This window comes from Corella eumyota, chromosome 3 (assembly GCF_963082875.1).
Source record: "Corella eumyota chromosome 3, kaCorEumy4.1, whole genome shotgun sequence".
NCBI lineage: Eukaryota > Metazoa > Chordata > Ascidiacea > Phlebobranchia > Corellidae > Corella > Corella eumyota.
The window spans coordinates 1,098,973-1,123,567 of record NC_137492.1 but is presented as its reverse complement, the minus strand read 5'-3'; the positions used below and the strand labels follow the sequence as shown (position 1 = coordinate 1,123,567).

Below are 24,595 nucleotides of genomic sequence, written 5' to 3'. Positions count from 1 at the left end.
TCTTGTTAAAATGTTAAGTCGTGAATATTTTAAAATATTTGAGACATTTAAACGGCTTATCAAAAAACATGACGATCTAGTTTGGTCAAGTAATTTTACGGTTACTGATCTTTATCAATAAATCGTGCGCGACATTCTGCTACTTTACATTTTCTTAACCAAGTAAAAACAACCTTAACCAGCACGCAAAACGTTTAATGCTTCGCTTCACCTACATTTTGTAAACAGGTTTAGGTGAACTACGCCTACATAAGACCAAAGTGTTAAGGTTTAAAAAATATTTTTGTAAAGCATTTAAATTTATTTAAATATTAAAATAAACTTTACAATTTAACGAAGTTTAATAATTTTTAACAGTTAAGAAAAATGTGGTTTATTTTATATGATATACTTGATATCTATACCATTGCATATCTGCTGATTGGTTTAAGTTTATTTTATTCCTGGTATAGAAGACCATGCAGTAACTTTCCACCAGGGCCAAGAGGTTTTCCATTGTTAGGATGTATTCCATTTCTTGGTATGAGACCTGAAATTGAGTTTTTGGATTATGCTAAAACTTATGGAAATATATTCTCAGTCCGTATTGGAATGAAAGAATGGGTTGTATTGAACGATGCTAGTGCAATACATGAGGTATTTATGTTTCTTGTAGCGTTTTTAATTGCCTATAATGTAGCTCAAATAGACATATAATGTGCTCTGTTTTGTTAGTTATAGCATATATATAATAGAAAACGGATGTTTTTTGACAAATTGTTTTATTTTTAACTTAAAAACTTACTTAAATCTATATTTAAATCAAACTTTAATATTTTTTTATTATTCAGGGATTTGTTAAGCATGGAGCCCAAAGTTCGAACCGTCCACCAACTCCCTTTCTTGACAAATGTTCTGACTACATTGGTTTCGTAACTTTAAATTATAATCAATACTGGAGATCACAAAAACATTTTGGGGTAACTACATTGCGAGGGTAAGTAAATTCTACAAATATTTTATTATAACCTTATTTAATATGTTGATATTTACTTAGATTTGGGGTCGGAAAGAAAAGTATGGAAGATCGAATTACTGAAGAAATTGTCTATCTAAGTGACGTCATTAAGTCCAATAACGAAGCTCCGTTTGATATGAAAGTAAAATTATCAAAATATTTATTTAAATTCATTTTTTAACCAAATTAATACACGAAATAGAACAGGTTAAACAATGCTTTATGACGTCACTTAAACAAGACTGTCGGTAATAGAAAACGCTATTTAATTAACTTTTTGGTTATAGATTTTAAAACTAATATACCACATAATATAAAAACTTAATTGGCATTTAATTTTAGAACTGCATATCTATGGCGATTTGCAATAATATTGCTAGTGTTGTTTTCGGGTCCAGGTTTGAGTACAAAGATCCGATGTTTATTGAAATTATTAGAATCATAAGACTATCGTAAGTAGATAATTTTAAGTTGTTAGTTTTTGATATACTTTTATCGTAAAGGTTGTGCTGTTGTGGGATGTTTAAGCTATCTGTAAACGCGAGTCTTAAGATGAAATAGTATGGCATAGCTGCGGTTCGAACCTGAAACCTTGAGGTCCGTAACCCGATGCTGTATGTAACGTATTTAACCAATTTATTTTGTTTTTAAATTAGTTTAACACATCCGGATACCGTCAGAACTTTTAAGATTATAACTTTATCTCCAATGTTGGAACACGTCCCTCCATTTCGTGGTCATTTACAGAAACTTCTTAAAGAAATAAAAAAGGAATTGGGTAACTTAACTTAAATAACTCTACGCAAGTTACCGTTTAATGAGGTTTTTTACTTCTTCTAGGAATGTTCAAACAGATAGTAGACGAGCACAAGAAAACTTTTGATAAGAACAACCTTAGGGACTTTACTGATGCTTTTATTTTAAAGATGAACGAGAATACAGATTCAAGTTTTACTGTAAGTTCATAAAACAAACTAAGTTGTTTACTTTTATATGAAATAAAATTTAGTGGACAAAGTAATCAATTTATGGGTCTACTAAAAAATTTATGTTAGTGTATGTGTTTATATTTCTACAACTTAAATTTATTTTTACTGCAAACGTTTTTGAAATTTAAAATGTTGCTTAAAGGCCTGTTCACACGACAAGCTTACGTTGCGTTGCGCTGCGTTGCGTTACGTAACTTTACCAGTTCTAGGGATTAACAAATACAAAATATCTAATAAAAGTATACCGCTTACGAAATCTTGCGTAAATTTCGCTTCGGCTACAAAACTTTACGAAATTTGACCTAACCTATGCAATCTTTCGTACGTGTGAACCACTCTGTTCATTTTAAATTGTTGCGAAATCTTACACTACGTTGCGTTGCGTACACCGTGTGAACGGGCCTTAACAAGGTATCAATCAATTAAGAAATAAATTTAGTTCGTATCGTTGAAATTTAAAATAATATTTTTGTGGAGGACGCCCAGTTGTTACAATTTATCCGCGAACTTTTCATGGCTGGGACTGAAACTGCAACGAACACTCTTTTGTGGGGAATTTTGTGCTTGCTGCATAACCCAGAAGCTGAGAAGAAACTGTATAAAGAAATATTATACATAGTCGGTATGTTATAGCATATTATAGGCCTTACTATTGTCCTAAATGAAGATAAATGTTAACTACTTATTAAACGATTGTATTTACTTTTTGTTTAAGGCTCGGAAGGAAAGGTTACATATGCTCATAAGGACATGATGCCTTACGCATCAGCTTTTATCGAGGAGCTGTATCGATACCGAACCATGGCACCCATAAGTGCACCACATTCTACCAGTTGTGACGTCATAATTGGAGGGTACAATTTACCAAAAGGCACCGCTGTAAGAAAAAAATTGAATCTTTAGTAGGTTAAAAAGAATTTAATGTCTCTTTATGAATAAGTGTTTTTTTTTTTAATTTGTAGATTTTGCCTAATGTTTGGGGTGCCCATAACAGTCCTAATGATTGGAAGTACCCCGAAAAATTTATCCCGGAACGTCATCTTAATTCTAATGGGGAATTTGTTAAATCGAAAAATGTGTTACCGTATGGGGTTGGACCCCGTGCATGTCTTGGAGAACAACTAGCTAGAATGGAAGTTTTCATCTACTTTGTTTCGTTGGTTCAAAAATTTCATTTCGAGCCTGACCCAACGATGTCTACACTGCCGGAAATAAATAAATCGCATCAGGGCCTCTCCAATGTCCCGTATTCCTTCGATGTAGTTGTTAGAGAAAGATAGATAACTTAAATATATCAATTTACTAATATTTCAAAATGGTGTTTTATTTTACCTCAAATTAACGTTTTCTTATATGAATTACCAATGGATTATTTTGTACAATATTAGACTTTTTAAACACTCTTTTTGTATGCTTAGGTTTACCTAAATGTAATCTATTTTCTTAAAGTCTTTGCGTTATTTTAAAACTTATTTCTTGCAGGTATGTGTTTTATGTAATTATGTGGAAAAATTGTTTTAGTTTTAAACCATTTTAGTAATTTACTCAAATTAAAATTACTAAATTTAACCTTGGTTCCGCCTGGCGTTACCGGACGGTGACCGAACTACACCCGGGCAGAAAATCGTTTGTCCTCTTTTATTGTTTACATTTTTAAAGCACTCAAGTTAGGTTTTCTGCATTAAAACTTGGCATTTAATAGATAAAAATGGATTTAAAACGGCCCAGAAATACAATATTGGACCGACCATTAAGCAAAGGAAAGCAAGAAGTGTCGTTAAGTGCGTTTGCTTTGTTGTTTAGTGAAATGATTCAATATTCACAAAATCGAGTTCGATCCGTTTCAGAACTACAGGTTAGTTAATTTCTACGAGTTTATTGCTAATTTGTTTATATCTACAATATCTAATATATAATATTTTATGCAAAAGAAATTTTGGGTAAAACAGTGTTTTATATCTGTTTTGTTTATCATTCATGTCTACACTGCCTTTGAAATTATTACATTGAGAATAAATTACAAACAACAGCATGGTGTTGTGGGTAAACTTGGTTTCACTACACGAGGCTCTGGGTTTGATCTTTACCTATGCTGTATTGCTGTGTAGTAAGGCGCTATAAACAGTATATGTATAAACTTTTGCTGGGCCAAAAAACAATCAGCAGCTTAATTATCTTGCAATTATAATTAATAATATCCCAAACTGCCAAAGTCAACTTGAGACTGGGTTGAAGTAACTGATGTCACTGTATGTTTAAGATGTAAAGTTGATTTTTTCCACAATAAGAATAAACATATATATACGAAAAAAAAAACATTTTTTTATCTGATTGTTAACTTTAAAAAAATTCTGTTGTAGACAAAGTTATCAGAGTTGGGATACAGTGTTGGCTCCCGATTGGTCGATTTACTTTGTGTGAGAGACAAAGGAAGTAAAAGAGAAACCAAAGTCCTCAATATTTTAATGTTTGTCAAGGTAAAACTTGATAAAATAAATGACAAAAATAACGCCAAAGTAAAAGCAATAACACCTGGTCTATAAATTTAATTAATATTTCATTTAGAATTATGTTTTGTGGTATATATATTCTTTCTTTTTTATATTTTTATTTCGTTTTTTTTAACATCAAGAGTGGTAACAATTTTAAAAATCTCGCTGATAAAAATAAAATAGTGACATAATTTTCCAGTTGGTCACTAAAGCCATTAAGTTAAAATCTGTCTTACACTATAATAAACCTAATTAAAATATTCAAAATATATACCTTTTTTAGGTAAATTTATGGAAAGCTTTGTTTGGTAAAGAAGCAGATAAATTAGAGCAAGCGAGCGATGATGATAAAATATATTACATTATTGAAAAAGAACCAATTATTAGTACATTTATTTGTGTGCCTAAAGACAAGGTAAATTTACTTTAATGACATTTTTAATTACTATTTTAACCTAAGTTTTAATGTAATTTATATATAACAGTTTATTATATGATTATTAATAACAAACTTTGTTTTAGGTTACTTTATTTCCATGAAATTTTTGTTTAATACTCTTACTTTTGTTAGGTTAATTTTAAATTTATTTTTAGCAATTAAATACACAACCTATTATTTCAATATATTGGTACTGTAAAAATGTACATTATTAATATAATTAATAAAACCTTAATATTATTTTAGGGTTCTTTAAATTGTGCATCATTTGCAGCCGGTATTGTTGAAGCTATACTCAATCTATCAAATTTTAATTCAAAGGTGATCAAAAAAATATTTATAAATAAATTCCATATTAAAAATTTAGCTGGATTTTAAATTTGTTTTTTACATTATTTTTGACAGGTAACAGCTCATTGGCATAAAGGAACAACATTAATGATTAAATTTGAAGAATCCGTTATAACTAAAGATAAATCAATTGCATAAATGACAATTGTATTTATTTTTTGTTTTATTTGCAATATTTTTTGAATCTTTTTTATTTTTATCGGACTGTTATTTTATCAATTTTTTTTAAGTTTATATTTTGAACTAAAATATTCAACAAAGAGAATAAATCTTGTTAAATTTCTTAGTAGGTTTGGTTAGATTTTGTTTTAATTGTTTTATTTAAAAAATTTGCGTTCTTCTGATATTAAAAAAAATACAAAATTAATTAAAAAACTTGGCAACACAGAATACGATATTTCAAATATCCTGAATAATTAAAACCCAGACGGTTAATTATTTTTTAATGCCATAGCAACCAAAAAACATAAAAATTTAATTGTTATTAAATACAAAATCCCCAAGAGTATAAAACATACAACCAAATATTTATCTTATCTATCACTTAACATTATCTTATGTCACTCTCCCCTGACTTACGTAATGATAAAAAACAAATCAATATTTTTTAAATGAAAACGGTCTTTGCAATTTCGTTCAACTGTGAAAACAGATTCCAACATTACATGCATTATTAATTAGATTTCCGACAGCTAATTTTATGTCGGGTTTTATTTTTCATTGACAAACCCAAGTTTAAGTTTTTAGTGCAAACCTATACAGTAGTGTTAGATATGGACTAGCTATAGTAGATAGACCATTATGTCTCCTCATAACTTAACAACAGTATTACCAGAAGAAGAGTTACATCATATTTTTCCTGACCATTCAGGTAATGGTCATAATTCAGGGGCATTGTCACCGATTCATTACATTATAATAGTTCTTATTTTTTATATGGGCGGGTTGACAATATTGATTATTAAATATGTACAGGTAAGAAGTATAAAAAAGTCAGTTTATAAGTTTGTATAATAATTCAAATATTAAATATTTTAAATTAATTGCTAAATGACGTCATATTCAAAAATAATGTGACGTCAACTAACTAATACGTTGTTTTGAAAACAAGTTTTGTTTAAGCAAAAATACACTAATTTGAGACTGTTAAATCCTATATATTTTTGACAGTTTAGTCACTCAAAAATTCCTGATGTTTATTGGGTTTTAAAAATACTTTACTTATTTATTTTAGAGTGAAAATGAGGAAGCGAGGTATGAGCAATATTACTTGGAATATGTGAAACGACCACAATTTGATCGCCCCAGTTTAATGAAACAAATTCATGACGTCAACGATGACGTAGAAAACATTGATGATAACACGTAAGTTCTAGAACATTCTAAACAAACTGTACGAGATTTAAAAATAATTAATTTTGGTTTTTAATTAAATATTTAAACAATTTATAAGGTTTATAATTTTAAAATGTTCTAGATTTTTATTTAGTCTAAGGTCCAGCTACATTTTTAAATAAAATTCCAGCCGCAAATTGACCCAATATTAGGTGAAAATTTTATAACAATATTGTTTTATACGTTATTTCCTGGTAGGCTGTAATAGGGGAGGGAAATTAGATTCCTGAACAAACAAATTTAAACAAATTCAAAAATCATTTAGTACTTAAGCATTTATATTCATGTTGCCAATGAGATTAGTGTTAATATTAAAACACAGTAAAAAAAATCAATAAAATATATTGTAAAATAAAGTAGGGGTCGTTAGTAATAAAATACTAAATACAAATTGCTTTATAACACGACAAAATGTCTATAAATAATTGATCATGTTTTTCAATGCTATACACACACCGAGGGTAGCTAAGCAAACATGCCTGTTATCGATCGTCTAATTTTTCCCAGTAAATTTACAATAAAACAGGAAAAATAGATCACTAATTTGAACACTTTACACTCTGCATATGGCTATATTGGGTAACAGGAATTGCAATAAATGCAATTCGAATATGTTGTCATTATAAACATATGTGGAGCACAAAGGGTATTCACATAGTTTGAAATATTTGTATTCAAATAATGTGTGTTGAAAAAAAAATCCTGAAAATATAGTTGTGTGTGTTATGAACTGGCAAAAAATACTTACTATGACTTAACAGTGTTACTATTGTTACAGGACTGTGACGCCATTAACCAAACACTCGTCATTCTTTCACGCACATAACAAACCCAATTCTGCAGCACACATTCCGAAACAGGCAACTAATCACGTGACCCTTCATCCGGGCTCTTGTTGTCATCAACTTGTACCTTATCTACCCCCTATTAAAAGTGATAACTATCAAATAGTCGACACACAGATTATTGAGCCCCTAAATATGTCACAACATGCCTTTGGTGTTAAACGTATTTCGATGAGAGAAAATTACGATTGTAATAATTATTTTTTGAATATGAAACAAACAAATTTATGAAATAAAAGACTTTAAAATGTTTGAAGAATAACTTCATGAAGCAGTTGGCTATTAAATTGCTGTATTTAATATAAGAAAACTATTTTTATTTTGTCAATAAAATGAACATTTTACAATGCAGGCTGATAATTTAATTTGAGGATAAACGTTTGATTTTTTTTAATTATTAGGCCTTACTAATTCAACTGTAATAAGATCCTTTTAATTAATTGAATTTTCTTTACAAACTTTTTTCCGTTTAAAGTTGCGGATCAGTAATTTTTTATAGTAAGTCATGTGCGTATTCAGCCAGCCATGTCAACTGTGGCTTTATTTGATTGGTCAATTTGCGGCCCTCTAATCCAATCAGAGTGGGCCAGGTCTACAGATGACGTCACGCATAGTGTAACGTGGATTATTTTGTTTTCTGAATAGCGACGACAGCGATTTTACAAGAGTCATTTAATACGACAAAATGCTGTAGCGTAGTGCTGATTAAATACAATTGTAAACTTATTATTTTTACGTGTATGGGTATAAGATTAAAGTAATACAATTGTAAGATTTTTAATCTGTTTTGCAGGATTTTTTACCGAATTTTCCGGTATAAATTGCAAATTATTGGACTCAATCAACTGCAAAAAGACACGTCTCGTTACAATGTGTTTCGTTTTCTATGCTACGTGTTATAACTTAAGCTAAAACTAACATTTAAAACAGAAAGTTAGTTTTATATTCTAGGCAGTATAGGGCGCACGATTATTAAAGATTTCGATATTATATTATTTCGTATTACTAATTGTATATTATTTTTTAGAATCTTTAGAACATAGGTTAATATTATTAGTTTTTGTTTCACAATTAAATCATGAAATCGTTAGGCATCTTTTTGTGTCTTTTCGCCCTGACTTTTGCAGAAACTATTTTTTTTGAAGAAAATTTCTCAGATGGGGGTATGTTAGCATTTTTTTAAATTAATTAAATATTTTATGTATAACTTTGGGTATATCATTTAGTGATACATTTTAAATGGTAAGGTTTCAATTTTAAACACTTAGCAATTATTTTCTAGATGCATGGGAAACCAGATGGAAACAATCGACAAAAAAATCTGATTTTGGCAAATTTAAATTGACAGCAGGAAAATATTTTAATAACGAAGAAGAAGATAAAGGAATTCAAACCAGCCAAGATGCCAGGTAAAATATATATAAATTAAAAAAAAGTTGACTAGTCTTAAAATTAGAAAATAAAATTTTAAAATATCTCATAGTTTTTGCAAAACTTGCTTGTTTTTAACTTAAAAATATTTTTTTAGGTTTTATGCCTCATCATCTGGTTTTGACTCATTCTCCAACAAAGACAAAACTTTAGTCGTTCAATTTACTGTAAAACACGAACAAACTATCGACTGTGGAGGTGGTTACGTCAAATTGTTCCCTTCTGATGTTACAGCCGAAGAAATGGAGGGCGAATCGAAATATAATATTATGTTTGGTATGTCAAACATTCTATTTAAATTAACCATAAAACTTGTTTGTTAAGATATCATATTAAGGTTGATTTTTAATAAAATCTGTTAATATTTAACCTTTCATGTTCTGACTAGTAAAAAACTGAGTTAAAATTAAAATATTATATATAAGAAAATTTAATTTTAATTCAATTTTATTTTAGGACCTGACATTTGTGGTCCAGGAACCAAAAAAGTTCACGTTATTTTCCATTATAAGGGAAAGAATTTGTTGATTAAGAGAGACATCAGATGCAAGGTAAAATAAAAAGTTTTAAACTATTTGTATAATTAGGTTAAGACTACAACACAGTACTACCTATTAAAATTATTAGTTAATATATAATAGATAGCTACAAACTGGATCTGCACCTTTTTCAAGTTTAAAACTTCTCAAATTTTTCTTAAATTTAAAATAGAATTCAAACTAACCACTTTATTTGGCAGGATGATGAAGCCACTCATGTTTACACTCTTATTGTAAAACCTGACAACACATACGAGGTGCTGATCGATAACGTTAAAGCTCAAGGAGGTACTTTGGAGGAAGACTGGGACTTCCTTGCTCCCAAGGAGATCAAGGACCCTGATGCATCAAAACCATCCGATTGGGATGATAATGAAAAAATTGATGATCCAGAAGACACAAAACCAGAGGTAAGATTTAGATTTAAAAACTCTTTTTGTACATTTTGCCATGATCTTATAAAATTAATTTTTTTCGATATAAAAAAATTGAAGTTTCAACAATTTCTAAACTTTAGGATTGGGAAAAACCAGAGCACATTGTTGATCCGGATGCCACCCAGCCAGAAGATTGGGATGATGAGATGGACGGAGAATGGGAAGCACCTATGATTGACAACCCAGAATACAAGGGTGAATGGACCGCCAAACAGATCGATAACCCCAACTACAGTGGGGTTTGGGTTCACCCAATGATTCCCAATCCAGAGTATGAAGCCGATGACGAACTTTACTCTTTCGAAGATTTCGGCCGAATTGGACTCGATTTGTGGCAGGTAATCAGAGACAAAAACTTAATTAAAATAATTTTAGAATAGGTTTTAAAGTTCTAAAGGGCATTACATACGCCTTTTAACATTGACAATTTTTGCTGCTTTTTAAAAATATCTCTAGAACTTTTCCTTAAGCCCCTTTTTTCTCCCATTTAGTGCCTTCCTCCCAGTCTATTCTTTACTCCCTTTTAGTGTTGCCTAGTGAATAAATTAAAACCTTTTTCAAAAGTTATATTGAGGGATTTTTAAATCTTTAAAAGTTTTAAATCAATTTTTGTTACCCAGGTTAAATCTGGTACTGTTTTTGACAACTTCCTCATCACCGACTCCCCAGAAGTTGCATCCAAGCGATGCGAGCAGATCCTCACCGAGACAATCAAGGGAGAGAAGAAAATGAGAGATGCGGCAGAAGAGGAAGAGAGGAAAAAGAGAGAGCAGGAAGAGAAGGAGCAAGAGGAGGCTGGAGAGGATGAAGAAGATGAGGTTGATGATGATGAGGAGGAGGAGGTAAATTTTGTGAAATGAATTAAATTTTTAAGTATTTAATCCTATGTAAGGTTATAAACTGTAAACCCTATGACATTTTTTAGCTGCCAGTACAGTTTTAGGCCAACTTGTATAACCTTTGAACTTAACCCCCATTTAGTTTTTGGTTTATTTTTATATTAGATACTACTTAACTTAATTAGTACTAAGACTTTTTAAAAATACTGTTACTTCTTTTCGTACTACTTCTAGTGGAACATACATTTTCCTTGAAATTTAGCTAGGCTTTACTGCTTTTAAATACACTGAACTTAATTTTAATAAAAGAATTCGAATATTTTTTTAGGGAGAACCAGATTTAGATGAAGAATTGGATGAAGATGAACCAGAAGAGGATGAAGAAACACACGAAAAAGATGAATTATAGACAGCTCCTCCTTAGATCCAAATTAATTTAATCTTCAAATAAATAATAATCATAAAAGCTCGCGCAGATTCGTCATACAAAAAATGCCAAAGTTGAACTTTTTATTTGTAGCAAATTCCCCAAAAACAACAATAAATGTGTTCTTTACAAATAGATTGCTTGTATGCAGTACCTTGTGAAGCACTTTTCGGTTCCAATATATGTACTTGCTTGAAGCAACCTCGCAAATTAAAAGTTTATTGTTATATTTATAATATCGCTAATGGAACTGAATAAAGTAATGTACCTTGTTCACAATGTCTTGTATTTTAATATATATCTAGGTTTTGTTTTTTAAAGGGTATAGTTACAAATATATACTATTTGAAGGTCTTTAGTTTTAGTTCACCTGTGACAGCTTAATGATCTCTGCTTATTGATTAGTTAAGTTTACATTACGCAGTCCTGAATTTAAGTTAAGCAGGCCCTTTTGCTGTTATATATATGTAAACTTAATACTTCGTTTAGTTGTTGTCGAGGATAAACTTAAAATACTAAAGTCGTCAGTCCTGTTGAGCCATTGTTTTACGCAAATCAGTTACAATCTCTATAAAAGCATGTGTTCCTGAATAATAGAATATAAGCAAAGTTAAAAATGTTTTTGTGAACGTACTAAACGTAAATAGCAAGATTGTTGTTGAACGAATATGTTTTCTCAAGTTAGAGTTTGTCTAAGTTGCGGAAAACCAGGACTTGGAAGCGTTTTACTTCAGGTTAGATCGTAAATTTAATTTGTTTTTTCGTAAATTTTTTGTAAACGCAAAGTTTAAAATTTAAATGTGTTTTAAATATTTCTTATTTAAGAAATGTTACTTTTAAGATGAACTAAGGTAAAAGACTTTAAATTTTTTGTTTTTAAATTTAAAGATAATGTTAATCTTATTATATTTTAATAATTAACTAATTGTACCTACTGAAAAATGCAATGGCAAAATTAAAAGCAATAATTTAATTAATGCAAAAAAGTTTTTAAGCTCATTGCTTTATACAGTTTATTAATACTGATGTTGTACTAATATTATACTTAACAATTTGACAATTTATCAGATAGCAAACTATAGAGCTCCACCATTATTACATCCTGAAGTAATAAGAAGGGTCAATAATGAATTAACTCCATTCCCCAAATCTCCTCATTATAATCAACCTATAAAGGAACCCCAATATAGTATGGAAGAATTTAAATTCAATAGAAGAAGAAAAAATATAGGATTGGATAATAAAAGAAGAAAAATATGGGCAAAGTAAAATTGTTTTAATGATATAATTTAACAAATTCAAAAGCTAGATTTATTTCAAATGGACAAATTTGTGTATATATTTATATTTGAGTGTTGATATTTTTCAACACTATTTTTTTTGATATTTTTATTTTTTTATTTTTTTTTTTTTTGATATTTTTCCTTTAAAACTTCGGTCAAAAATTGTATTTTTTGCCTAAAAGCTTTTAATTGATTAAGTTTGTAGAAGTTATGTTTTTTATTAGGTTTGGTTCAGCATCTGGTATAGATCCAGCTGTATTGTTTCAAACTGAACAAGAAATCAAAGAGGAAATTAAGGCAGAAAAAACATGGTGGCCTTCTCTTCAGCATATGCAGAAAAATATTAAAAAAGAGAATGAAATGAAGCAATTAGTAAAAGAAAAGAGGTAAAAAAAATAAATTAAAAATCAATCTTTGGATGTTTAATTATTGAATATTTATTCTTAGGGATAAGAAAATCAAAGAGAATATGGCAAAGATGCCAAAGTGGATCGCAGAATTCCAGAAAGAACAGGAGGAGATCCGGATCAAGGAAGAAAAGATGGAGGAAAAGAAGATGATCGATTTGGAGACTGCGCAAGAGAAGTTTGGATTCAAAATTAATCAGAATCATCCGTCTTTGATGCAGTATTATGAGGAGGATAAGGAAAGAAGAAAAGCTGCAAAGAAGGCTGAAAAGAGATTAAAAAAGTTGGAAAAAAAGAAAAAATAAGAAAACTCTAAAAAAAACTTATTGGAAAAATTATGGATTATTTGCGAATTTATCTAAAAGTACTTTTAGACAATTTTTTACTATATTTATGTGATTTTTGAATGAAAATTCTTAGTTTTGCTGTGAGTATTTTTATGATATACTAACCATTTTCTTGACATTCTTCCTGTTTATTGTCCTAGGTAAGGTGAAGTATAGGTTGTTGGGTTATTAGTAAGAACATAAAATTTATTAAACATACCAAGATAAACCATGGCGGGTTTCGGTGATGATTTATTTAATGTTTTTGATGAAGAAATTCCATCTTCCTCCAAAAGTAAAAAGAAAAAGGAAGGGTAATATATTTTACATTTTTAACTTGGTCGTATCATAGTATATTTGTTTGTTTGTTATTTATTTTTTTTATTTAGGTTGTCATCAAAACGGTTAAGTGAACCTGCTACAATGGAAACAGAAGAATTACCTGAAAAAAAGAAAAAAACGGAGGAAGGTTAATTTAACTTAAATTCAATTGGTTCCTAACTGATATTTATGATTTTAATTTTTAACTCTGTAAATGTTATTGTTTTAGTTGCTCATATTGAAAGAGAAATAGAAAGGAAATTAACAAAACCAAAAGATGACACAGAAGAATTATCCAGGTTATTATTAAGTGCTTGTTTACTTTGACATTATTTCCTTCTTTTTTGCTTTTGTTGTATTTGGAATAATATTTTTTGGTGATTGGCAATACTAAATAATAGCCCACCTTACAGTATTTTAATTGTGGTAATATGGTTGCAATCTTTAACTAATATTTGCCCATGATAATTTACCTGCACACCACAAACAGCAGTTTTTGCTTATTTTGTAGGCTTATAAATTGGACATATATTGTCATTCACCAAGCTTCATCATTTTAGGATTTTTATAATATTTTTTCACTTTGACAATATTGTTGTATTAAAATATTATTTTGTTCTCACAGTTTATTAGATTCTCTTCCTAAAGTAGACACAAGTTCAATGGAGTCCCTGATATCAGGATGCACTCACGAAGTTGCTTTCACACAAGGACAACCCCTCCCTAAGTTAAGACCCAGAGAAGGTGAGTTGGTAAAACTCAATTAATATTTGACCATATTATTATATATAAAGAACACTATATAACTGTTGAGGGATTATATTTATTAAAACAACTTGAAAAGGCTATGGTATTGGTTAACACAATCAAAACTTACACTAAATTAGTTCAAAATTATTTTTTTTTTAATTTAATTAATAAAATCTTTTATTTTAACACTTTTAGGAGACCCAGCAAAAGAATATCAGTTTATCCTCGATCCCTTCCAGCAGGAGGCGATATTATGTTTGGATAACAACCAATCAGTGCTTGTGTCTGCTCATACTTCAGCTGGGAAAACTGTTGTGGCTGAGTAAGTTAAATTTGTTTGGTTTACTATAAAAAAATTGTTGTATATATATCTAGATATATATCTTTATCCTTAATGTGGAAAGGCCGACTTTATGATCTCAACATAAAGTAACATTTGTAACCCGAACCACAGAATTTATAATTCAAATAAATTTTTGTCCACCTATAATATTCAGATACTCGATAGCCATGTCACTTCGAGACAAACAAAGAGTAATTTACACAACTCCAATCAAAGCTCTGAGTAATCAGAAATATCGAGATTTGTACGACGAGTTTTCAGATGTTGGATTGATGACCGGTGATGTCACAATCAACCCAACTGCTTCGTGTCTGGTCATGACAACTGAGGTAAAATTTTGGGAATTATATTGTGATTAAAGTCATGTTTTTATTTTTCATGTTACTTTTTGATGGCAATGTTAGAACAAGACCCTAACTCTGTTTTAAATTGCTGTTTAATTTTTTTTCATGTGATCAATGTTAAAAAAAAAATTATGTGTTTTTGTTGTAAAAATTTCATTACTTTTCAAATGTTTTAACAGTTTCTTATTAAACCTTTTTTTTAATTTTTCGGGTACACTTTCAGATCTTGCGAAGTATGTTATATCGAGGTTCCGAAGTTATGAGGGAGGTTGGTTGGGTAATATTTGATGAAATCCATTACATGAGGAACAAGGAGAGAGGAGTGGTATGGGAGGAAACTATTATTCTTCTCCCCGACAACGTTCACTACGTTTTCCTATCTGCAACGATACCAAATGCTCGCCAATTTGCAGCTTGGATTTGTCACCTGCACAAGCAACCCTGCCATGTTGTGTATACTGATTATCGACCTACTCCATTGGAACATTATATTTTTCCAACTGGTGGTGATGGATTACATTTAGTGGTTGATGATAATGTAAGATTTTATTTATTTTTTCAGTATTTAATAATCCTTGATGTAAAAAGTTCAACTTTCAACCAAACATAAAAAACATTTGTTAACCCTAACCAAGGTTTAAATTTACTGCGGCAAGTTTAGGATAATAGCTCCTTAGTCAAGGCCACTACGGCATAAAAGTAATGGGAATCGTACCCAGAACCTCTAACAAATATCAATTTATTACTACTTCAATCATATCTAAAACTATCACAAGACAAGGTTGTGTTAAAAATAGAAAATTTGTTTTACATTTTTTCTTTTTCTTCTATTCTGCCATCTAAATATTTTAAAGTTCAGTAAACAATTTTTTTTATTTTCAATTTAAAAGATCACAATGAAACTGTCATTTTTGGTGCTAGTAAATTACGGAGGGCAAATAATAATTAAGAGTTGCGACCAAATTGCAACAATTAAAATGTCGATCATATGACAGACAAACGACTAATATCAATAATGTAAACTTGTACTATAGAGTGACTTTCGTGAGGACAACTTTAATGCAGCTATGGCTGTGTTGAGAGATGCTGGTGATAATGCAAAGAGTGATTTTAACAGGAGGGGAAGGAAAGGGGGTCAACAAGTTAGTTTATATCAGTTTGTTTGTTATTACAACTAGACATGGTGTTTAAGTGTTCGACTTTAAACAGTTCTATTCTGGTGAATGTAATAATTGTTGATACATTCTCAAGAAGGGTTACTTCTTGTTGAAAAAAACGTTTTTTTTTGCTTTATTTGAATTTGCTTGAACTTTTATTAGAAATAATTTTAATTCTTTTAGGGCAAGAGTGCTTGTATTCAGATTGTTGAGTTAATTATGGAACGGAAATTCCTTCCTGCAATTGTGTTTTCATTCAGCAAAAAAGAATGTGAATTTTATGCCAAACAAGTCTTTAAACTTGAGTTTAATACAAGTAAGTCTGTGTTAAAACAAACTTACTTAATTGAACCTTAAATTTAAAATATATATAAATTATTTTTTCTTTTTTTAAACCTTTTTTATACCTTTATTTATATTTTTTCTAGCAACTGAACGTAAGTTAGTACAAGAAGTTTTTGACAATGCAATGGACTCTCTCTCCGAAGAAGATCGCCACCTTCCTCAAGTGGATGCTGTTCTTCCCTTTCTTCTTAATGGGATCGGGATCCATCATGGAGGGCTCCTCCCCATCATTAAGGAGACAATCGAGATCCTCTTCTCTGAAGGTCTCATCAAGGTCAAAACAGTTTATAAAAAAAAAATTTTGACATCAATTTTTTAGTACAACTAAATTGTTAATTTAATATAGGCCTAAGCTTTTAAATTTTATGATAATGTGCAACACAGACTTATATAAAACTTTTATCTTCTTACATTGCGGGGATGTGGTGTTTTAAAGTTTTTAAACATCAACATTTGGATTAAGAAGTAAATTAAAATTGAAATAACTTAAACCATATTCAATCTTGTTTGTTTATGTTGGTTATTTTATAACAATAACATCTGATTATTACCTAATCTAAATACTGAAAGTATTACGTTTTTGGATCTTCCAGACTTTACAATTTTTGCCAATTTTTTTTCTTACTTTTTGGTCCTAGCTAATTCTCTCTTGTCTTTTACTGCCCTCTATCTTACAGTTTTTTTCTCTAGCTTACAGTCTTCGCTGATTCTCTCTTAGACTTACAGTCAAATTTTTTTTTAATAACTGTAAAGTACAAGTGATTCCAAATTTTTCTAAAGTTACCTTTTTTCTAGGTTTTGTTTGCGACTGAAACGTTTGCGATGGGAGTAAACATGCCTGCACACACTGTAGTGTTTACAAGTATTAGAAAGTTTGATGGAAAGGATTTTAGATGGGTAAAATACAATTTTTCTTTACATGAAATTATAGTTATAATTGCTGATTTATCCAACTTATAGTATTTTATTTTGCAACAAATTTGAGTAAGATGTAAGGGCTTCTGTTAAATTAAAACTTAAAAACCTACACTGCTTAACCTTAAAAATTAACTTATTTACTTAATTATAAAGTGCTAATCAATAGCCTGCGCTACTGTCAGCATTTTAATTGTTGTAATATTGTCACAACTCTTAACTGATATTTGCCTGCAATAATTCACCTGCACACCACAAATGGCACTGTTAATTTATTTTGTAGGCCTATAAATTATACTTATATATTGTGATTGTACTAATATACATTATTTATAGATTTGTAAATTACATAGATTTTAAAATTTTGTTTGTAAATTTTTCAGATCACAGGAGGGGAGTATATTCAGATGAGCGGAAGAGCAGGGAGGAGGGGAATGGATGAGAAGGGAATTGTGATCATGGTGGTGGATGAGAAACTTTCTCCAAGTGTTGGGAAAGCTTTGGTCAAGGTAAGAACTGTTTCCCAATTTTTTTTTTAAGAAAATCGATCAATTTTTTTTTATTTTAAAACTTTGCAATTCATTTTTGGGTAAACTAGTTTTAGTGATTTTTTGTGTATTTAATGACTTAGCGTTTTAGCAATTTGATTTTCTGTACATGTATTACAATTTTTATAACTTATTCTATTTTTATTGTTTTTTTTATTGTGCAAACATGTTTTTGGGTTAATTTTAATGACATTCTTAGTGTGCTTATAGCAATATTAGCAATTTGCATTTCTGTGTACATATTACAATTACCTTACCTTAAACTATTTTAATTTTTAGGGTTCACCTGACCCCTTAGATTCAGCGTTCAGGTTAACTTACAACATGGTGTTAAACCTACTTAGAGTTGAGGAAATCAACCCAGAATATATGTTGGAAAAGTCTTTCTATCAGTTCCAACATTTTACTGCAATTCCTGATAAAATAACAAGTAAGTTTTATTTCCATTTTTTCTTTTTTATTCCCTTAAGGATGATAGGATTTTAGATTTTTGTCGGGAAAGGTGTACTACTTTTGTCGGGAAAGGTGTGCTAACTTTCGAAATGCCGGGCTCAAGGGCAAATAGTGTGGCATTGGTGTGACTTAAACCCAAAACCTAACTACCTAAAACTGAATGCATTTTATTGGGGAAGTGTGTGCTGTTGTGACATGTTTAAGCTATTCCTAAACACCGGGCTCAAGGAACAATAGTGTGGCATTGGTGTGACTAAAACCCAAAACCTTTTGGCTTGTAGTCAACATCAACAATATTATATATATCATTTTGTTTGTCTTTATCGAAAGGCTTTAAAACAAAAAATTTAAAAATTGTGGTGAGCAGCTAAACTATCACAGGCAAAGGTTAAATAAAACCATATTATGTCAATTAAAATGCAGTCTATATCACCAGCCTATATCTTTTAGTAATTATAAGAACATTTTAATAAAAGGTTTCTATAAAAAAATAATAATTTAAAAACTTGTCAATATTTTATAACTATGTTTAAAAATTGCGACATTTTGTTTCTAAACAGAGGTTTCCAAACTAGAGGAGGAGCATTTCCACCTTCAGATTAAAGATGAGGAAGAAGCGATGACCTATTACCGCATCCGACAACAACTCGATAAACTTGCTCTCCAGCTCCAGGACTTCATCCACAAACCAAAATATGCTCTTCCATTCCTCCAACCTGGTAGATTGGTTAAGGTAAAAGATTCTTATTTTTAAAGCAATATTAAGTTTATTTTAAAATAGTAAACTGTATATTTTTTAATACTTAATATATTATACTTTCTATGCTTATTGTACTTTTCTACACCTATTCATTTTCTAAATAAAGCAAATAAACATTGATTTATTGTTTTTTTAAGAAACTTTGTAACTTTTTTATTAAAACTTTTGTTTTTAGGTCCGAAACGGGGCTCATGACTTTGGTTGGGGTGTGATCGTCAACTTTCAGAAACGAAAACCAAAACCCACTGGACCGTTACGCTCAGAGGTCGAACCAGAACCAGAATTTATCGTCGATGTTCTTGCTAATTGTGACAAAGAAGGCCTGCAGTCGTCTGCTGTCAGATTGCCTCGACCGGCTCGGGGTAACGACCGTCAGAATGAGATGGCTGTCATACCTGTCATGCTGAAGTTGATTTATTCAATCAGTAGTGTCCGATTGTTTTTACCCAAGGATTTACGACCGTTGGACAACAGACAGTCACTTTTGAGATCCATTGAGGTAAAAATTTTTAAAAAAATTGTAAGGATATTGTTTTTTGATTTGTGTACTAAAACTAAAAACTGTCTTTTCGCCTTCACAACCTAAACATAGAGTAACATCAGCTACCCCGGCCCAGTCATGAGTCGACTTTGGCAGTTTAGGATATTACAAACTATTTTTGCCGACAGGCAACTCAAGACTTGGTTGGAGTAACCAGTGTTACTCCATGTTTAGGTTGTGAAATTGAACTTTTTACATTAAGAACAAAATATTATTAAAAAAAATAAATAAATTAAAATAAAAAATATATCTTCTACATTAAGATTAAATAAATCTGAAAAAATTAAACTTAACATTGAACCTAAACTAATTTTTAATTTAAAAATATATTTTAGGAAGTCCAAAAACGTTTTCCTGATGGGATTCCACTGTTAGATCCAGTTGAAGATATGTGCATCAAAGATGAAAGATTAAAATCGATTGTTTATAAAATTGAAGCATTTGAAGCTAGAATGTACAAACACCCGTTACATGATAGCAAAGAAAGAAAAGATATTTACGATTTATGTGATAAAAAAATGAGGGTAAGAGTGTAATTTTATCAACTACATATTTCATGAAGTTTTTTTGTTAGACTGACAATGTGGTGTAGTAGTCAAAATTTTTGCTACACTACATTTGGTCTTGGGTTTGATCCCCCCTGCTCTTATGCTGTAGCGCCCTTAGTAAGGTGCTATTAGTGGTATGAATTTGTGCTAAGCCAGCACTTAATCAGCAGCTTAATTATCGGGCAATTATATTCTATAATATTCCTTTTTTACACTTTACAATTTTTATTTTTGTATAGTTGGCGACAGATATAAAAGAGGCAAAGCGTGAATTAAAAAAATCGCGAACAATATTACAAATGGATGAATTAAAATGCAGGAAAAGGGTTTTAAGAAGACTTGGTTATGCAACAGTAGCTGATGTTATTGAAACTAAAGGTATGAAAACTTTATCAAATTACCTAAAACATGGACTAACAAAGTATTTGGTTGTAGTAGTAACTTTCATTTAAACAATCTTTTTATAATTAGGTTTTGTGGCTGGTATATTTATACATATCTATGTTTAATTTAAAGGCCTTTAAAATAAATAAAACTTTATGTTTTGGTGCAAGAGTAAATTTTCACAGGCAAATATAAGTTACAAGTTATGACTATATTACAACAACTTAAATGCCAACCCTAGGGCTAAATCGTGCTTTAAAAATATTTCAAGGATTATATTTTTAGGTCGAGTTGCTTGTGAAATAAGTGCTGCAGATGAATTATTGTTGACAGAACTTGTGTTTAATGGAGTGTTTAACTCACTTACACCAAGTCAATGTTGTGCTTTACTCAGCTGCTTTGTTTTTGATGAAAAGGTAAATACATGAACTGTGGTTACTCTATGTTTAGGCCGCGAAGTCAACCTTTCTACATCAAGGATAAATGTCCAATACTTTCTTAGTAATTTCATCTTTAACATATCAAACCACTTAACTACTATGAAATATATCCCAAATTATTAGTAGTTAATCACCTTTAATATATTTATCTCTACATTATTTTGCAGTCTAAAAATGTTCCTAAATTAAGTGAAGAACTTGCGGGACCACTCAGGTTAATGCACGAGTCAGCAAGAAGAATTGCAAAGGTTGGTTTTGAATACCGCTTGTGTTTAATTTTATATATGAGGTCACTTTTTGGTCAAGTACGATGGATTCTTTAGGTTTTTAGTGTATAAGATTTATATTTAATATTAAACCAAATTTATTCTTGAATATTTTCAAATTAGAATTAATTATGTTTTTTTCATTATGGACTAATTTTTATTCATGGTTTACATTTTTAAATTAGAATTAATTATGTTTTTCTTGGCTTTGTATAAATAATATTGTTCACAAATTTTGTTTTTTAAGGTTTCCTCTGAAAATTTTGTTTTTTAAGGTTTCCTCTGAAGCCAAGTTACCATTGGATGAAGAGGAGTATATTGAATCATTTAAAACAATGTTGATGGATGTTGTTCATTCCTGGTGCAAGGGATCAACATTTGCTCAAATTATTGAGCTCACCGACACTTTTGAAGGTAGGTTACATACTTAAATTATTTAACTTAAACATGATATTATTTTTATTAATTGCCTTTAAATTTTGGAATTAAAATATTGACTAATTGATTTGTAGTTTTTTTTGTATATATTTTTATTCACGATGTGGGAGGGTTGAATGCGCTACCTAAACATAGAGTAACATCAGTTACTCCAACCCAATCTCGAGTTGCCTGTGGCAGTTTGGGATATTATAGATTATAATTGCCCACTTATTATGCAGCTGATTAATTGTTGACTTAAGAGCGCTACAGCATGAGATCAGTGGGGATTGAACCCAAGACCTCATGTGTGGCTTAGCAAGTGTTCTTACCACTACACCAACGCTGCCCATAAATTATAAAGTTATCCTAATTTTTGAGGTTTTGTTTTATTTTTGACCCCAATTTTATTTGGGTAATTGTATTTTAATTATATTTAGCTGATTTAACTGCTTTTTATATTTATCTATTATAACTTCCAACAAAATATTTTCGTTTATTTATTCACACGATAAAAACAACCAGCGTTGCCGTTTAATTTGCAGGCAGTATAATCCGTTGCATGCGGCGATTAGAAGAACTTCTTCGTGAAATGTGTCACGCGGCAAAAGCAATCGGAAACACTCAACTCGAGAACAAATTTGCCGAGGGAATTCGACTCATAAAAAGGGATATTATATTTGCTGCAAGTTTATATTTATAAAGTTGTTTATTTCAAAGGTTTGAGGCCGAGTTTTGCTCGCAACTCGTTGGCTTCCCGGATCTCCAAACTACTGGAAGACTCCTCTTTGGATTTCTTCGAATGTTTTGAACTTTTCTTTTTCGATCTGAAAAAGAAAAATTAGAATTTTAATTCTTTATGTAAGAATTAAATTAAATCTTTCAAGAGACTTTTTTTATAAATTCTTAAAAAAAAGGAAAAATTTCACAAAACAGCTTAAATTAGTGACCTTGACTCGTTGTCATGGTGACTTGAGTGATGAGAGCGATGAGGTGATCTTACTCTTTCTCGCTCCCTTGATCTCCTTCTTGGAGGAGTTCGACTTTAAATAAAAAATTATTGTTAAAAAACATGATTAATTAGCTGCTTGAATATATGGTTTGAAATTAGAGGGCTTTAACACAAGCCTGTTTGTAGATAACTTTGAAACATATTTGTACTGTAGGTGATTCAATTTTGTTTTCTTTATTTGACTTTAAAAAATATGAGAAATATTGATATTTTGTTTATTACCTTCTTCTACGTCGCCGTGGCGATCTACTTCTTGATCTTCGTCTCTTTGGAGATGGTGTTCTTCGATGTCTTTCCCTGTGGAACAAAAATTTTATTAAATTTAAAATAATATTTGAATTTTTTTTTTAATTTTTTGATCTTTACCTCACTGGAGAGCTCCTCCTGTCTCTTGAGGGAGCAACTTCCTCTTCATCACTTGACTCTCCGAGATCATCTAGGTCATCATCAAGAGCTGAGATCCTTGGTTCGATTTGCTCCACTTCCTCCATTGTTTGTCGCTTCTGATGTCACAAAGAAAACATCAATTATTAATAAATTTAAATGAGAAAATTTATTTTATTTTTCAATTGTTCTCACTTGGATTCTGGGTAGGATTACATCACATGATCTCTCTTCCCTGATTAGTTCATCAACAAATTCGTCCACATGGGTTAGAATAAAATCTAAAAAAAAATACATTTTGAAGGTTGCCAATAGCTTAATTACATTAAATATTTGCCTAGCTCACACAGAATTAATTGTATTTTAAATGGGCTTATTCGATCCTTTTGTTCCATTAAATTTAACTAGATCCAGTATATTGTATAAGTTTCCTAGTAAAATTATAAATTCTATTTCAATTTTGTTCTTACTTCCTTCTCTTTTTTGATATTTAACTTTTCTAAAGTCATTTAAAAGTGGTTCCAAGTATTTATAACAATCCAGTGAGGTTCCCGTTAACCTCATGTAAAACGCACCAAGACATCGAACATACCTAAAATTAAATCAAAAGTATTTAAGAAATTCTAGGCCCAAAAAACATCAAACACTTCAAATATGATTAAAATTTACTTATTTTTTTTTTTTACTTAAAACATATTTTTACTTGAAATCTTCATTTCTAATAAACTCCACAATAATATCTTTATCCGGTTGGATTTGCAACATTTTTAACACAAGACAAAGGAACGGAGTTGGTTTTATATTTCCACTATAAACACCTCCAATATATTTTAACTCCATCGCTTTATCAACCAACAATTCAGCTAAAACATGAATTAGTTTAAGTTAATTATTAAAGGTGTATTAAAAACTTTAAAATTTTTGGCCCATAGTTATAAAAAGATTGTATTATGTAAGGTCCAGTGTTCTATTTCTACTGCTTTAAAGCTATAGCACCTTTGTTGAGTAAGGTGCTACATACAGTATGAGCTCTTGTTGTGACAAATATTACTTAATGTTTAGACCGTGAATTTGACTTTTTAACATTAAGAAAATAAAAAATACCGAAATTTTTAAATAAATTATTTAAAAAACAAATAAAGTTTTAAAGTTATAAATTTTTACCAGTTAAAGCAAAGCATTCCTCCTTCCAATACCGACTATCATAAATACGTGATCGAATAATTTTCTCGATTAAATATTGCGGGTTCGTTCCTTTAACTGTGTGAGCATCTTTTACTGTTCGATTGGCCATGATTAAAAACTTAAAACCTGTGTTAAAAAGTAAAAATCTCAGTTGAAAACTAAGTTAAGTATCGCAAGCACAACGAATAAGTTTAACTAGTTTAAATTCAGAAATCGTGCTTTAAAAAAGTAAACAATTTATAAAATGGGGGTCGTTACCAATTATTGGCATAGACACATGTCGTA

General features: G+C 30.2%; 7 protein-coding genes across 7 annotated transcripts; 6 read left to right on the top strand and 1 right to left on the bottom strand.

Moving 5' to 3' along the window:
* The first annotated feature begins 402 nt into the window (after nucleotides 1–402).
* On the top strand, nucleotides 403–3,266 carry LOC145744581 (cytochrome P450 2U1-like). The gene is made up of 9 exons (XM_082562458.1): nucleotides 403–636; nucleotides 831–976; nucleotides 1,037–1,139; nucleotides 1,340–1,449; nucleotides 1,654–1,775; nucleotides 1,838–1,953; nucleotides 2,464–2,608; nucleotides 2,702–2,865; nucleotides 2,949–3,266. Exons 1-9 carry the CDS (start codon nucleotides 523–525, stop codon nucleotides 3,264–3,266), a joined length of 1,338 nt encoding a protein of 445 aa, XP_082418584.1. The 5' UTR covers nucleotides 403–522.
* Nucleotides 3,267–3,672: 406 nt separating this feature from the next.
* LOC145744584 (trafficking protein particle complex subunit 5-like) lies at nucleotides 3,673–5,612 on the top strand. Its single transcript, XM_082562460.1, has 5 exons — nucleotides 3,673–3,841; nucleotides 4,347–4,463; nucleotides 4,762–4,893; nucleotides 5,164–5,238; nucleotides 5,323–5,612. The coding sequence occupies exons 1-5, from the start codon at nucleotides 3,695–3,697 to the stop codon at nucleotides 5,404–5,406; spliced, it is 555 nt and encodes a 184-aa protein (XP_082418586.1). The 5' UTR covers nucleotides 3,673–3,694; the 3' UTR covers nucleotides 5,407–5,612.
* A 457-nt stretch (nucleotides 5,613–6,069) lies between these two features.
* On the top strand, nucleotides 6,070–8,420 carry LOC145744988 (uncharacterized). Its single transcript, XM_082562971.1, has 4 exons — nucleotides 6,070–6,243; nucleotides 6,503–6,633; nucleotides 7,442–7,671; nucleotides 8,302–8,420. The coding sequence occupies exons 1-4, from the start codon at nucleotides 6,070–6,072 to the stop codon at nucleotides 8,418–8,420; spliced, it is 654 nt and encodes a 217-aa protein (XP_082419097.1).
* Nucleotides 8,421–8,533: 113 nt separating this feature from the next.
* On the top strand, nucleotides 8,534–11,460 carry LOC145744792 (calreticulin-like). Its single transcript, XM_082562739.1, has 8 exons — nucleotides 8,534–8,671; nucleotides 8,791–8,917; nucleotides 9,037–9,215; nucleotides 9,396–9,490; nucleotides 9,679–9,888; nucleotides 9,996–10,253; nucleotides 10,536–10,757; nucleotides 11,083–11,460. The coding sequence occupies exons 1-8, from the start codon at nucleotides 8,587–8,589 to the stop codon at nucleotides 11,161–11,163; spliced, it is 1,257 nt and encodes a 418-aa protein (XP_082418865.1). The 5' UTR covers nucleotides 8,534–8,586; the 3' UTR covers nucleotides 11,164–11,460.
* A 302-nt stretch (nucleotides 11,461–11,762) lies between these two features.
* Nucleotides 11,763–13,180, top strand: LOC145746303 (large ribosomal subunit protein mL64-like). The gene is made up of 4 exons (XM_082564559.1): nucleotides 11,763–11,915; nucleotides 12,250–12,446; nucleotides 12,689–12,850; nucleotides 12,912–13,180. The coding sequence occupies exons 1-4, from the start codon at nucleotides 11,850–11,852 to the stop codon at nucleotides 13,174–13,176; spliced, it is 690 nt and encodes a 229-aa protein (XP_082420685.1). The 5' UTR covers nucleotides 11,763–11,849; the 3' UTR covers nucleotides 13,177–13,180.
* A 193-nt stretch (nucleotides 13,181–13,373) lies between these two features.
* Nucleotides 13,374–23,187, top strand: LOC145746300 (exosome RNA helicase MTR4-like). The gene is made up of 21 exons (XM_082564557.1): nucleotides 13,374–13,511; nucleotides 13,587–13,666; nucleotides 13,748–13,817; nucleotides 14,144–14,262; nucleotides 14,464–14,590; nucleotides 14,766–14,940; nucleotides 15,179–15,493; nucleotides 15,990–16,097; nucleotides 16,296–16,428; nucleotides 16,541–16,731; nucleotides 17,253–17,354; nucleotides 17,756–17,881; nucleotides 18,200–18,350; nucleotides 18,934–19,106; nucleotides 19,309–19,632; nucleotides 20,010–20,198; nucleotides 20,462–20,600; nucleotides 20,892–21,022; nucleotides 21,214–21,294; nucleotides 21,588–21,726; nucleotides 22,275–23,187. Exons 1-21 carry the CDS (start codon nucleotides 13,429–13,431, stop codon nucleotides 22,430–22,432), a joined length of 3,114 nt encoding a protein of 1,037 aa, XP_082420683.1. The 5' UTR covers nucleotides 13,374–13,428; the 3' UTR covers nucleotides 22,433–23,187.
* On the bottom strand, nucleotides 22,413–24,518 carry LOC145746302 (pre-mRNA-splicing factor 38A-like). Its single transcript, XM_082564558.1, has 8 exons — nucleotides 24,290–24,518; nucleotides 23,829–23,988; nucleotides 23,596–23,717; nucleotides 23,321–23,406; nucleotides 23,108–23,244; nucleotides 22,964–23,038; nucleotides 22,680–22,772; nucleotides 22,413–22,556 (listed from the first exon to the last, which is right to left on the bottom strand). The coding sequence occupies exons 1-8, from the start codon at nucleotides 24,417–24,419 to the stop codon at nucleotides 22,439–22,441; spliced, it is 921 nt and encodes a 306-aa protein (XP_082420684.1). The 5' UTR covers nucleotides 24,420–24,518; the 3' UTR covers nucleotides 22,413–22,438.
* Nucleotides 24,519–24,595: the final 77 nt, after the last annotated feature.

Bases quoted from the DNA above. Each gene is read 5' to 3' on its own strand.
- LOC145744581 (XM_082562458.1), top strand. From the start codon at position 523: ATGAGACCTGAAATTGAGTTTTTGGATTATGCTAAAACTTATGGAAAT. The intron at 977-1,036 runs GTAAGTAAATTC...ATATTTACTTAG, and splicing joins GGGGTAACTACATTGCGAGG to ATTTGGGGTCGGAAAGAAAA. The intron at 2,866-2,948 runs GTAAGAAAAAAA...TTTAATTTGTAG, and splicing joins ATTTACCAAAAGGCACCGCT to ATTTTGCCTAATGTTTGGGG.
- LOC145744584 (XM_082562460.1), top strand. From the start codon at position 3,695: ATGGATTTAAAACGGCCCAGAAATACAATATTGGACCGACCATTAAGC. The intron at 4,464-4,761 runs GTAAAACTTGAT...TACCTTTTTTAG, and splicing joins ATATTTTAATGTTTGTCAAG to GTAAATTTATGGAAAGCTTT. The intron at 5,239-5,322 runs GTGATCAAAAAA...TATTTTTGACAG, and splicing joins TATCAAATTTTAATTCAAAG to GTAACAGCTCATTGGCATAA.
- LOC145744988 (XM_082562971.1), top strand. From the start codon at position 6,070: ATGTCTCCTCATAACTTAACAACAGTATTACCAGAAGAAGAGTTACAT. The intron at 6,634-7,441 runs GTAAGTTCTAGA...CTATTGTTACAG, and splicing joins GAAAACATTGATGATAACAC to GACTGTGACGCCATTAACCA. The intron at 7,672-8,301 runs GTATTTCGATGA...TCTGTTTTGCAG, and splicing joins ACATGCCTTTGGTGTTAAAC to GATTTTTTACCGAATTTTCC.
- LOC145744792 (XM_082562739.1), top strand. From the start codon at position 8,587: ATGAAATCGTTAGGCATCTTTTTGTGTCTTTTCGCCCTGACTTTTGCA. The intron at 8,672-8,790 runs GTATGTTAGCAT...ATTATTTTCTAG, and splicing joins AGAAAATTTCTCAGATGGGG to ATGCATGGGAAACCAGATGG. The intron at 8,918-9,036 runs GTAAAATATATA...ATATTTTTTTAG, and splicing joins CAAACCAGCCAAGATGCCAG to GTTTTATGCCTCATCATCTG.
- LOC145746303 (XM_082564559.1), top strand. From the start codon at position 11,850: ATGTTTTCTCAAGTTAGAGTTTGTCTAAGTTGCGGAAAACCAGGACTT. The intron at 12,447-12,688 runs GTAAAATTGTTT...GTTTTTTATTAG, and splicing joins AGAAGAAAAATATGGGCAAA to GTTTGGTTCAGCATCTGGTA. The intron at 12,851-12,911 runs GTAAAAAAAATA...ATTTATTCTTAG, and splicing joins CAATTAGTAAAAGAAAAGAG to GGATAAGAAAATCAAAGAGA.
- LOC145746300 (XM_082564557.1), top strand. From the start codon at position 13,429: ATGGCGGGTTTCGGTGATGATTTATTTAATGTTTTTGATGAAGAAATT. The intron at 17,355-17,755 runs GTAAAATACAAT...TAAATTTTTCAG, and splicing joins ATGGAAAGGATTTTAGATGG to ATCACAGGAGGGGAGTATAT. The intron at 19,107-19,308 runs GTAAAAGATTCT...TTTTGTTTTTAG, and splicing joins AACCTGGTAGATTGGTTAAG to GTCCGAAACGGGGCTCATGA.
- LOC145746302 (XM_082564558.1), bottom strand. From the start codon at position 24,419: ATGGCCAATCGAACAGTAAAAGATGCTCACACAGTTAAAGGAACGAAC. The intron at 23,718-23,828 runs GTAAAAATATGT...ATTTAATTTTAG, and splicing joins ATTAGAAATGAAGATTTCAA to GTATGTTCGATGTCTTGGTG. The intron at 23,407-23,595 runs GTAAGAACAAAA...ATTTTTTTTTAG, and splicing joins ATATCAAAAAAGAGAAGGAA to ATTTTATTCTAACCCATGTG.